Raw genomic sequence first — 13305 nt, 5'->3', positions numbered from 1 at the left:
CCACTCGCCATAAGTAGAGGAAGCCCATGTGCAGCAACAAAGACCCAATGCAGACAAAAATAAATTAAAAAAAAAACCCATCTCATTCTGTATAAAATTTAAACTCTTACCAGGGCCTACCAGGTTCTCTCACAGGTTAGGTAGGCGGTTCTGGCGTGGGGGCTAGGTCCCCTCACAGTGAGCTGGGTCGGGGGACACTGAGCCCACAGGCAGGCTTGAGGCTATTTTCCATCTGCGTCACAGCACTGCTCACATCTATGGTCACAGTCTACTTATTTATCAGTCTTGCCCACCAGGCCTAGAGCACTTTTTCTTTTTTTAAATTAATTTTTATTGGAGTATGGTTGATTTACAACGTTGTGTTAGTTTCTGCTGTACAGCAAAGTGAATCAGCTATACATATACGTATATCCGCTCTTTTTTAGATTCTATTCCCATATAGGTCATTACAGAGTACTGAGTAGATAGAGTTCCCTGCACTATACAGAAGGTTCTTTTTTTTTTTTTTAAACTTGTTTTTATTATTTTTGGCTGTGTTGGATCTTTGCTGCTGCGCACGGGCTTTCTCTCTAGTTGCAGCGAGCGGGTGCTACTCTTTGTTGTGGTGCGCGGGCTTCTCATTGCAGTGGCTTCTCTTGTTGCAGAGCACGGGCTCTCGGCACGCGGGCTTCAGGAGTTGTGGCATGTGGGCTCAGTAGTCGTGGCTCGTGGGCTCTAGAGCACAGGCTCAGTAGTTGGGGCGCACGGGCTTAGTTGCTCCGCGGCATGTGGGATCTTCCCGGACCAGGGCTCAAACCCGTGTCCCCTGCATTGGCAGGTGGATTCTTAACCACTGTGCCACCAGGAAAGCCCTCTTTTTCTTTCTAATTAATTAATTTATTTTTTATACAGCAGGTTCTTATTAGTTATCTAATTTATACATATTCGTGTATATATGTCAATCCCAATCTCCCAGTTCATCCCCCCACCATCCCCCCACCCCCTGCTTTCCCCCTCTGGTGTCCATACATTTGTTTTCTACATCTGTCTCTATTTCTGCCTTGCAAACCGGTTCATCTGTACCATTTTTCTAGATTCCACATATATGCGTTAATATACGATATTTGTTTTTCTCTTTCTGACTGACTTCACTCTGTATGACAGACTCTAGGTCCATCCACGTCTCTGCAAATGCTTTTGATAGTCCTCACTCATCTTTGCCAGCTTGCAGCCAGCTCATCTGTATTTTACCTTGGAGGGTGGGTGGTTACAGCTAGGTGAAGAAGAAAGCAGGTCAGGTGACTGGGGCCTCCTCCAGGAGCTAGTGGGGCCTCAGAAGGGATTGGGAGTGAGCAAGGACTCACAGCGGTTCCTTTACTTTCCCATGTCTGGACACTTCGGCATTAGAGAGGTCAGAAAGGCAAGTCTCTTGGAGGGATGGACACTGCAAACAAATCCCTTGGCACAAAGACTGCACTGGTCTGGAACAGTGGAGAGGTAAAGGACACAACCCCTATGTATGTTGGGCCCAGAAAGATTTCAGGCAAATGTCATCTTTACAGACACTCAGATTCCTGATCTGTAAAGATGAGGAGGCTGCCAAAACAGGCTATTATCCAATTCTGTGAAATCTCAGAAGCTGACTAATAACCATAAAAATTTAGAATAGGAAGTATTTCAGGAAAGGTAGTCCTATGTTAAATTACATTCCATGAACTGTTTTATTTCTGTTTCATTCTAATTTGCCCATCAAACCTCATTTTTCCTTACATTCACTCAAGACTTTTTAGTAACTATGAAATGTTAAATCACATTCTCTTAAAAGAAAGCAACATTGCCATTTTAGTCACCAAAATTACGAGCACAGCATTCTTTCCCTGACTCCTACCTGCTGCTGGGGTCCTGCCTTCAGAGGTTTCTTTTCTCTATTCTCATTTTCTTCCTTGATTCACTTTTATTTTCTTCATTTTTCTGAAAAGCACCTGCCTTTATTCTCATCACTATACCTTACTCAATGACACTCTCAGTGATGTTGTGATTTATAATAAATATATATTTTGGTCTTCTTCCAAGGTTCCTGGCACACAGCTCCTAAAAACCCTTGGAATTTTCTAAGTGATAAGAGACAGAAAGTATCTTTTGTTATTCATAACAAGCCTCTTTCAACCATACCTGAGGTTATGTCAATGAGGCGACTTTTGGAAAGCCCCTAAGGATGCGGGCTGGTTGCCAGGGGAACCAAGTTTGAAACTTTCAGATCAACCCCTCTGGAGAGGGGAAGAGGCTGGAGACAGAATCAATCACCAATGGCCAAAGATTTAATCAACCACACCTGTTTAATGCAGGCTAGAAAAAACCCAAAGGACGGGGTTCAGAGAGCTTCTGGGTTAAAGAACAGGTGGAGGTGCTGGGAGGGTGGCAAGCCTGGAGAGGGCATGGAAGCCCATACCACTTCCCACATACCTTGCTTTATGCGTATCTTTCATCTGGCTGTTGCTGAGTTACATCCTTTTATAATCTAGTAAGTAGAATGTTTTTCTGAGTTCTGTGAGCTGCTCTAATAAAGTAATCAAACCTGTGGGGTGGTCATGGGGACCTCTGATTGGTAGCCAGTTGGTAAGAAACATAGGTAACACCCGGGACTTGTAACTGCTGTCTAAGGGGGCAGGGTGGGGGGGGCAGTCTAGTGGGACTGAGCCCTTAACTGTGGGATCTGATGCTAACTCCAGGTAAAAAACGTCAGAACTGATCCAGAATTGCTTGGTATGGGAAAAAACCCCACCAACAAACTTACGACCACAGCTCCAGAGGTGCAGTATTTTGTGAGTAGACAGAAAACAGAGGAGTTTTCCTAAATACTCCCCTTTCTGTTAGAAGACCACTTCACATGCACAAATCACTTATGAAATGGAATCAGTTATTGGGTGTTCCTGATACATTACTTCTATCATGTGGTCGAAAGTTTCTCTCTCCTTTTTAAACTTGGAAAATGTCCAAATATACACAAAAACAGAATATAACAACCCCCGGTGAACCCATCAAAAAACTTCAGTAACTATCAACATTTTGCCATGTTTTTTTTCATCCTTCTCCCCAACTCCACCTTTTTCTGCTGGAATGTTTTGAAGCAAATCCCAATCGACCAGGACCCAGTACATGTTCAAAGTTCCCAACTTATCATTTTTTTAAAATTAATTTTTATTGGAGTATAGTTGCTTTACAATGTTATGTTAGTTTCTACTATACAGCAAAGTGAATCAGCTATACAACTCTTGGGAACCCTGTACCAACACTGAGGCCCCGAGGTGAAACTGGAGCCCCAGAGCTGCCACGGGGTGAAGAAAGCAAGGGGAGAAGTGTCATCACTTCATCTTGCTGCCCCCCCTTCACCTTCCCTTCAGAGGATGACCTCTTTACCTGTCTGACCCCACCCCTAGTGTCTCTGTTTTGCTCAGTGTTTCAGCCACGATAGGCCCTCACTGCTCTTCAAACACTCAAGTTTGCTCCTGCCTCAGGAACTTTGCACTAGCTGTCCCCTCTGCCTGGCCCTAATCCTCTTTTCCCGGTTGTTATTGGGGGCTACTCCTTCATCTCCTTCAGTTCTTTACTCACATATCATGTTCTCAGTGATGCCTTTTCTAACTATCTTATCTAAGATCACAGCCCTCATCTATCTACGTGAAGGGAGGAATTTCTGTCTTGCTCACCGCTGTATCCTCTGTGCCTGGAACAGTCCCTGGCACAAAGTGTGCAATAAATATCTGTGGAATGAACGCATGAACCACAAGTCAATTTGATTCTTTTATTTACATTTGCACTGAAAAGTAATTTTATTTAAGACACATGATAGATGTTTATAAAAAGAAGTTGACATCTTTGACTTTCTAATGAATAGAAAACCTAATTATGGGGTTGTCTATACTTCTTTAATATGAACTACATGTTTTACTTGCAAATGATCCTTAGTTAGGATACCAGATTTCTAGGACAAATAAAACTGAAGTAGATAAAATCAAAGAGAACTCACAGCCACTCAAATCATGTAGCCTGGCATTTTACAGGAACATTAGAAGTAACACACCAATGGAGATGACCCTAGACTTGAAAAGAAAAGATAGAAACAGCAGGTTCCGTATGGTCTGCCTCTAAAAAATGTTGTGGTCTGTCAAAGCTTTGTATAATGAACAAATTCAATCTGGGAAACCATATTTTTCCTGAGTTCACATTCTGGCTGGACTGGCAGTTCGAGACTTACATAAAGGAATCCCCATGAAGCACTTGATTCAGATCTTATTTCTCGTTTTAGACAACATTCCAGTTCATATATACAATGTAAATTATACATTTTCTATAAATCCAAAGGGGGGAAAATCCTACCTAAACTATCAATTGGCTTGCTCAAAGATTCCTAGCTACAGCAAGTGGACTCCAAGACATCCCCCACTCCACTTCCTTCCCTATGTACCCCCATTCTAGGTGCAAGGGAAACAGAGCAGTGGCTATTAGAAGAGGTCCCCTAGGCCTTTATGCTGGAAACGTTCTGGCAGTTTCTACATCAGGCAAGGTAATACTGCTGCCACCTTACAACACCAAAAGAGAAAATCACACAGAAGGGAAAGGGAGGTGCTCCCCCCCAAGAACCAGGAAAGAAATGAGCAGAGCAAATGTTCTAGGAGTGGCAACTTTTTCCACCTAAAAGGGTTCCAGTGAGACTAATCTGCTGTATATTTCTCTCTTTTGCTGGCTCTGTGCATAATTGTGCTCTGTACTGCAGAGAAGGGCTAATAACACTTTTCAAGCCATGTTGGAAACAATAATAATAAGTGATGATGATGATAACTAACTGGGTACAGTGTTTCACACACACTAATCGCTTCTGATCTTCACAAGAACTCTGGAAGGTGGGTGGTAATTCCATTTTATAGATGGACAGACTGAGGCTTAGAGATGTTAGAAGATTTGCTCAAGGCCATACAGACAATAAGAAGCAGAGTCGGGGCTTTGCTGGTGGTCCAGTGGTAAAGAATCTGCTTTCCAATGCAGGGGACATGGCTTCGATCCCTGGTTGGGGAACTAAGATCCCACATGCTGCGGGGCAACTAAGGCTGCGCGTCACAACTACTGAGCTCGCGCGCCTCAACAAGAGAGCCCACATGCTGCAAACTAGAGCCCACGTGCCCTGGAGCCCACACGCCACAACTAGAGAGAAAACCTGCACGCCACAACTAGAGAGAAACCCACACGCCACAAAGAAAGATCCCGCATGCTGCAGCTAAGACCCGTCGCAGCCAAAAAAAAAAAATATTAAAAAATGTAGATAATTAAAAAATAAATACAACACCTTTATAAAAAAAAAAAAAAAGCAGAGTCACTTTCTACTCACAACTTATTTCTCTAACAGAGAGATTATGAGGTTGAACCACCCGGGGGAAGGGGCAAAGTCACCGATGAGTACAGACAGGACAGGACTCATGTACACCCTGCCTGCCCCAGAGCACACAGTTGGCAACTGCAGTTCCTAGACACAGGCACCAGGATCTGTCAATCAACGAGCATATCCAAAACCTGGCTGCAAGTAAGGGAGCATTAGAAGTATGTTTTGGCTACCTTCAGGGGTGGGACAGTGGAACTGGTACTTGGTCTTAGGTTTCAAATGGTCGGTCAAGCATTTGAATACTGAATTCAGGGCTTTTCTCAACCGCAGTCCTGGGCTAATAAGCTCTTGAGCAGAGGTCCTTGTCTAGCCAGTCAAGTTCATCAATGTTATGTCACAGACTTCTTTCCCCAAGGATGAATGCTAAAGAGCTTCTCTGGCCCTTGCTGATAAAATCTTTAAAAAAACAACAGGAAAACCCCCCCCCAAATGCCCAGCTATTCCATCTGAGTTGGTGAATATCCTGAGAGAGAGACCACGTCAGTACGTAAATTCCAGAAACAACAAATACTGTTCTGTGGAAAGAGCAAAATGTTAAGTCTGCAGGCCTACATTTCACAATCACATTTTAGGATTTACTCATAAGTCAGCAGTTTGAAGCCTAGAATACACGCATATATTCTAAAACCCATCAACAGCACTTAGTTTCCAGTTTAGCCTCTGAAAGCCTGTATAGCCCATTATATACAAAAACATGGTGGTATTCCAGCTATCCTAATTGCATTTCAATGGGGAGAGTCAAGCCAAAATTCCAAAACACAGCAATAAGAAATATTTCCCCTTCTCAGCTCACATGGTCCATGCTGGTCCCAGGAAAGCAGAAGGGACAAGGTAGGTGCTGTTGCACCCAGTGGCTTTACTAAACCCAACTCCTCAGGGTTGGTTCATCCTTCTCTAGCTGTCCTGACCTGGGGAACAAGGGCACTTGCCCTACAGGGTTGGAGGGCAAACGGCCCTGGAGGCCTAGCTCTGTATCCTCCAGCACCTGGAGGCATGGACTGAAGAAGAGCCCAATAATGTTCTGGTTAAAGTAATAGGCTTTGGCCTCATTTTCAAACCATTCTTGCCTGAAATTCTAAATAAAGCTAAAGGTGCTTGTGTCATTGCAGGATGGGAGCTGAAACAGTCTGGGTCTAATATTGTTCAGCACATTCTGAGAGGGCAGAGGCCCTAACTGCTCTCCTGCCACATCTCTGCACAGCAGTGACCAGGCATCCTGAGGGCTAAACATGGTTCTTCACATAAAACAAACAAAAGTCAAAGCTGTACATCTGTGCCTATAAACACAGTAGTCTGGAATGGCACGAACCAACCAGTTAACAGTGGTCTCCTCTGGGAAAAGGAATGGGATGGGAGAACAGAGCAGTAGTTTTAAGTTTCACTGCTTGAATTTCTTTTGAGAAGTACGTTTTTTAAAAATACGCTTTATATATGATTTACATGTGTAATTTAAAAACTAAACTATGACAAGCCATTTTAAAAGTACTTCAAAATCACCATTTCTCTGAATATATGATGTGATCATAGAAAAAATCAGAAAATAAAAATAAACTTGGATAGGTTCAAAATAGAATGAGTCAAGGAGGATATTATACATTTATACCAGCAGATTCAGCAAACTATAACTCATGGGCCAAATCCAGTCCAACACACAGGTCTACAAGGTAAAACTGGTTTTCGCATTCTTAAAGGATTATTTAAAAAAAACAAAGAAGAATGTGAAAGAGACACATGTGGTCCACGAAGCTTAAAATTTACTATTTTCCCTCTACAGAAAAAGTCTAATGATGCCTAATGCCTGATTTACACCAAGACTATTGTGTCTTTTCAAAAATAGTTTCTGGGCTTCCCTGGTAGCACAGTGGTTAAGAATCCGCCTGCCAATTCAGGCGACACGGGTTCGAGCACTGGTCGAGGAAGATGCCACATGCCGCGGAGCAACTAAGCCCACGCGCCACAACTACCGAGCCTGCACTCTAGAGCCCGCGAGCCACAACTACTGAGCCCGCGTGCTACAACTACTGAAGCCCGCGCGCCTAGAGCCCGTGCTCCACAACAAGAGAAGCCACCACAATGAGAAGCCTGCGCACTGCAACCAAGAGTAGTTCCCGCTCACCGCAACTAGAGAAAGCCCACGCGCAGCAATGAAGACCCAATGCAGCCAAAAATAAATAAATAAAAACAAACATAGTTTTAAATTCCTCTTGGAAATGCCTTCAAAATCATAATATGCCTTTTAAACACAATAAAAAATGAGTCATAATACTTAATAGCCTAACTTTCCCCCCCCCCAAACCCACAACAGTATAAGTTAGCTTATTCAGCTACCACAATCACCAGATTTAGTTCAGAAGACTAGTGATTTCCTAAAATCAAACACAACCTCAGGATGGGGAAAGGAACATTCTCCCTCCTAGCATCCAGAAACCTAACCTCTAATGTGCTGCTAAAACGTACAAGGACACATGGAAAAATCAAACTCAGAAGAACTCTCTGAGTAGGTAAAAATAATTTTAAAAATCTAGCAGTGAAGCTAATTTAACAGATGACAGTTTAATAAATTATTTCCTAAATGAAGGAAGGAAAAACGTCACGTTTATTCTGAATGAAATTTGTATTCCTATCTTACACTCTAATGTAGAGCCCTGAAAAAGGGAGAATGTTTCATTTTGACTACCAAAGACCCTAAGAAATGTACTAAGAATCAAATGCATCCAAATGTAAATAGATGTAAAGTTCGAACTGAAAAAATAACTTATCCTGTAAACATGTGTAGAACTTTCTACATTAAACCAATGGTTCTATATAATGACAATTCACAAAGAAATCTTCATAATCATATTTAGAATTCTCAGTCCCTACTATGTACTTTAACAGTATGTTATTTGCAGGTTAAGTTCCAACTTGAAAACTTAAAGAACATAAAACACAGGCTGATTTGTTTAATAATCTTCTATCCTACTTAATTTGAAATGAAAGCAATTCAGAACCTGGCATGCAAAAATTTTTTACAAGGACAGGGTATCAATGGAAAAAGGACGAAGACCATCATTTCAGTGATTTGAGAAAAAACTAAGACAAACATTCTCACTTACCTCTGGAATACATTTTCCTACCCAAGTATGACACAGAAGATACTCTACCTCAATGTCCTGGAGACTGAATTCCTTCTGATCTGTAAAGTTTGCAGCCCCGGCACTAAGTTCCATCAGCATCTTGGCGATCTCAGGCTTTATGGCTGAAGTCAGCCGACTGGCTGCTTCCATGACGTGCTCCTGCACATCTTTGAGCTGCATGGCTGCCTTGGAATAGTGAGAGTTCCTGAACACAGTGCTGAAGAGATCTGTGAGGAAAGTACTGGCACGGCAGAAGACGTTGAGGGCGTCCAGGTATTTGGAGATGCCCTGCTGGATGTCAGCAATGGGAGTGGAGTGGGGCACGGCATGGTGGCAGCTGCCTGCAGCAGTCAGACTGCCCAGGGGGGCGGTGGTGGCCGCAGATGCCAAGGGAGCGCTCAGTGCTCGGCCGAGCTCAGGCATTGGGTACTGCTGGTGTTGCTGCGCCTTCTGCTTGGACCCGCCAAGCAGGAAGCGCCGCTTGTAGTCCATCTTACTGTCCTGGGCACTGCAGCAGTACATGCGGGGAGGGGACTGTCCCAGCGACCGTCAGAGGGTCAGGGTCCTGATTCTTTTTTTCCCCCTAAAACTGTAGCTAGGTATAAAAATAGGGGAGTTCTGCAAATCTAAGTTTTAAAAAAGGCATTTCCATGAGGCAGGTGACCATGTGATCCAACGTAGTTGTGAAACAGTAGGTTTATATAATTAATATTTTCAGTGTAGGCAGGACCTCTGACAAAAAATAAAAGTGTGCCCAAAATGCTATATAAGAAATGTTAGCATTCTACTCTCTTAATAAAAAGATATGTTTGCTGAGAAAAATGTTTACCTAGAATTGCTTCGCAAGAATATTTTGATACTTGTATTTACAATGGCAGAAAAATAACTTAACTTTAAAAAATGTAATATAATGTAATATAATGTATCTTCAATACACCAGAAAAGGTAGAACCCAAAAACCCACAAGCTGATCAACAGCAATTTAAAAAGCAGTACAGAATTACTTCACACTAAGTCTTCAGTAAGGAAGATCAAATCTCTGCAGAATTTTGACAGAGCCTGCCTGCCAAATCCATTTACCTGTAAAATGTCTTCTCAATGAGAAAAATTTCCTGTAATATTTTCTGAAAACAAGTTTTTTTTTTAAATGGCATTTATTATAAGTCCTCTCCTTCTTTCCTATTGTTTGCTGAGGTAGCAGTTTCCGTATAACATTAATAAGAGGTGCTTCCAGACTGGGTTGGCCCTCAATTGTAAAGTCTGAAGCAAGAATGCACAGATGTATTTGTAAGGCTTCTAAGTCATTTCCTGTAAGGGGGAAAAATAAGACAGAGTTAGGAAAGTTACAAGACAGTGAGTAATTCTGGAACATTAACTCCTGAAATGCTATTATCCACAAAGGTGGGCTCCAAATAAATAAGAAACTATACAAAAACCTTATAAAAGCCGGTACAATAGTGAGAGTGGAACCATGATATGATGACTGTTAGAAAATTCCTCAAGTTGTAGTACAAAAATAATGTAACAAAAAGTTTGATTCCCCACTAACCGCTCCAAAACTCAGGCTGACAAGTGACACATCAAGCAGGGCCTGGACTCACGTTTGTGTTTCCTCCTCAAAGAGCTCACATATCCACAAGAGGATTAGAAGAGTACACAGATTAGGTGAGGGCTGTTGACAAGGAGAGCACTTACAAAACCTTAAGGGGGATTTGGAAATGGAGCAATGAGCAAAGACTGAGAGAAATCAGGAAGGTTGTTATGAAGAAAATGTTACTCGGAGGTAGGCCTTGATTGTAGGGTAGGTTTTGATAAGCACAAAAGGGATGGCTGGGGCTCACCAGATGAAAGGACCACCACAGCAAAGGCCCTGAAGCAGGATGGCTTAAAGACTGTTCAGGATACCCAGCTGGGCTGAAGTGCAGCATACAGAAAGACAGAGCCTGGAGAGGTTAAGTGGCTGGCAGGTTTGTAGACAGGATGCCTCTCATCCTCACCCAGGTACCAACTTTTCCTCCAGATGTTCGAAAGGAAGCCTCGGAGGGTGTGCAGCTTCTTACACCCTGGGGAAGCTTCTATAGAACCCCTGGCTCTGGATAGGTCCAAAGAGCAAGGTCTGAACACCTCTGGTTGCAGTTTCTGAACCTACAATAGTAATGTGATTCTTCCTACACAGCTATAACTACGTTTACACTTGCCTGAACTATCTATTCTTCCAAACATAACAACAGTTCAAACATGTTTTACTAAACGATACATGTAGTCTATATTAAACTTCAATATACATGATGCCTGTATACAGTTTGGTCTACTTATTGATAACTAGGCTTTCTTTCCATTTTCCTTTTTTGATAGATAAAAATAAATATAAGTCATACCTTATCACTCATCATGGCCAAATACCATGCCTCCTTTACAGTTCTACAACTGCATTAGGAACACAGGAAGGCAGTCAGGTTATAAGAGCAAGAGATGAGGAAAGTGCTATGGATACAAACACATATTCTAAAAGTATATCAATCCTAACCCAGCTAGCATATAAATCCAACTAAACCAGCCACCATTTGTAGCTGTGTTCAAGAGAATCTTTTTTTTTTCTTTTTCTTTTTTTGCGGTAGGCGGGCCTCTCACTGTTGTGGCCTCTCCCCTTGTGGAGCACAGGCTCCGGACGCGCAGGCTCAGCGGCCATGGCTCACGGGCCTAGCCGCTCCGCGGCATGTGGGATCTTCCCAGACTGGGGCACGAACCCGTGTCCCCTGCATCGGCAGGCGGACTCTCAACCACTGCGCCACCAGGGAAGCCCTCAAGAGAACCTTGTTTCTTAAAAACTCTCATAAGCTTTTCAAGAAACAAGATATCAAACAACTATATGTAAGAAATCTGTTCCCAAATGTTCATTTTTCAGATTCCTTACAATAAGGCAATCATATCTATTCCTAGCCAAGTGCTCCACTGTTATCAATGTGGCTGTACAAATTCCGATGTACAAAAGCAGCACTCAGCAGGAGTGCTGAAGGACGGAAGGCTGCTCATCACCTTGAATTGGCCACAGTGAGTGTCTTGAGCAACCCTGAGGAGAACCTTCCTTTGTTCTGTGTTGTACACTGGTGCCCCTGGCTCTGAGAGTTCACCCTCATTCCTCTGCCAGATGATCCTAGAAGGTCAAGTAAAACCCATATACTTACTAATTTTTTTTTTTTTTTGCGGTACGCGGGCCTCTCACTATTGTGGCCTCTCCCGCTGCGGATCACAGGCTCCGGACGCACAGGCTCAGCGGCCATGGCTTACGGGCCCAGCCGTTCCGCGGCATGTGGGATCTTCCTGGACCGGGGCACGAACCCGTGTCCCCTGCAACGGCAGGCGGACTCTCAACCACTGCGCCACCAGGGAAGCCCCCTATTTACTAATTTTTTAAAAGTCACCATAAACATTAAACTTTTTTCTGCTTTACATGCTTCCAAAGTTTATGTAAATGAAACTTGTAATACTACTTCATCAAATTCATCTACAAATTCAATGCAATCTCTAGCAAAACTTGAACTACCTTTTTTACGGAAATAGGCAAGCTGATCCTAAAATGCATATGGAAATGCAAGGGACCCAAGACGACCAAACGAATACTGAAAAAAATATGTTGGAGGACTCACACTTCCTAATTTGAAAACGTACTGTAAAGTTATAGTAATAAAGACAGCAGAGCACTGGCATAAGAAATGACACATATGTATCAGTGGAATGCAGTTGAGAGTTTAGAATAAACCCATACCTCTATTGTCAACGGATTTTAGACAAGGGTGCCAAAACCATTCAGTTGGGAGAGAATAGTCTTTTCAATAAATGGTGATGGGACAACTAGATATCCACATGCAAAAAAAAAGAATATGAACCTGTATCTTACATCATAAACAAAAATTAACTCAAAATGGATCAAAGACCTCAATGTAAGAGCTAAAACTATAAAGATTTTATAAGAAAATACAGGGACTTCCCTGGTGGCGCAGTGGTTAAGAATCCACCTGCCAATGCAGGGAACACAGGTTCGAGCCCTGGTCTCGGAAGATCCCACATGCCATGGAGCAACTAAGCCCATGTGCCACAACTACTGAGCGTGTGTTCTAGACTCGTGAGCCACAACTAGAGACCTTGTGCCACAACTACTGAAGCCCGCGCAACTAGAGCCTGTGCTCCACAACAAGAGAAGCCACTGCAATGAGAAGCACGCACACGGCAACGAAGAGCAGCCCCTGCTCGCCGCAACTAGAGAAAGCCAGCGCACAGCAACAAAGACCCAACACAGCCAAAAATAAATAAATAAAATAAATAAACTTTAATAAAAAAGAAAGAAAATACAGGTGTAAATCTTTGTGATCTTAGATTAGGTAATGGTTTCTTGGACATGATATCTCTTTTTTTTGTTTGTTTTTGTTGGAACAGACACATATTTTTTAAGGTTTCAATAATTATCTCTTCTCGCCTAGTGTTTTCAAAATTGGTTGGCCAGTCAAATTTTGACCAAGCTGAAAGGTTGTCTCAGGGTCTCTATACAATTTAAGGTCTTCTGTAACTTACAGGATTTATATTTCCAGTGATACTACTTTATTTCTAGCTACCTGAAATGAGTTTTTACTTACATTTGAGAACCATGAAAACTTAAGAACAATAAAAAGGCTATCACCTTTGGGCCTCCCTGGTGGCGCAGTGGTTGAGAGTCCGCCTGCCGATGCAGGGGATACGGGTTCGTGCCCCAGTCTGGGAGGATCCCATATGCCGCGGAGC

The 13305-nt window shown here is 42.7% G+C and overlaps 1 protein-coding gene across 2 annotated transcripts in view; it reads right to left on the bottom strand.

The window, feature by feature from the left end:
- GARRE1 (granule associated Rac and RHOG effector 1) overlaps window positions 1-13305 on the bottom strand; it is an 81191-nt gene that overhangs the window by 38971 nt on the left and 28915 nt on the right. For both annotated transcript variants that reach the window (XM_082605818.1, XM_082605819.1), the window contains one exon: window positions 8557-9837. In XM_082605818.1, coding sequence (XP_082461944.1) covers window positions 8557-9051 — 495 coding nt within the window. In that variant the 5' untranslated portion in view covers window positions 9052-9837. The remainder of the gene's footprint in view (window positions 1-8556; window positions 9838-13305) is intronic.

Source organism: Mesoplodon mirus (genome assembly GCF_964341445.2).
Source record: "Mesoplodon mirus genome assembly, chromosome: 19".
Taxonomy (NCBI): domain Eukaryota; kingdom Metazoa; phylum Chordata; class Mammalia; order Artiodactyla; family Ziphiidae; genus Mesoplodon; species Mesoplodon mirus.
The sequence above is the reverse complement of the archived record's forward strand: the minus strand, read 5'-3'. Positions and strand labels throughout refer to the sequence as shown.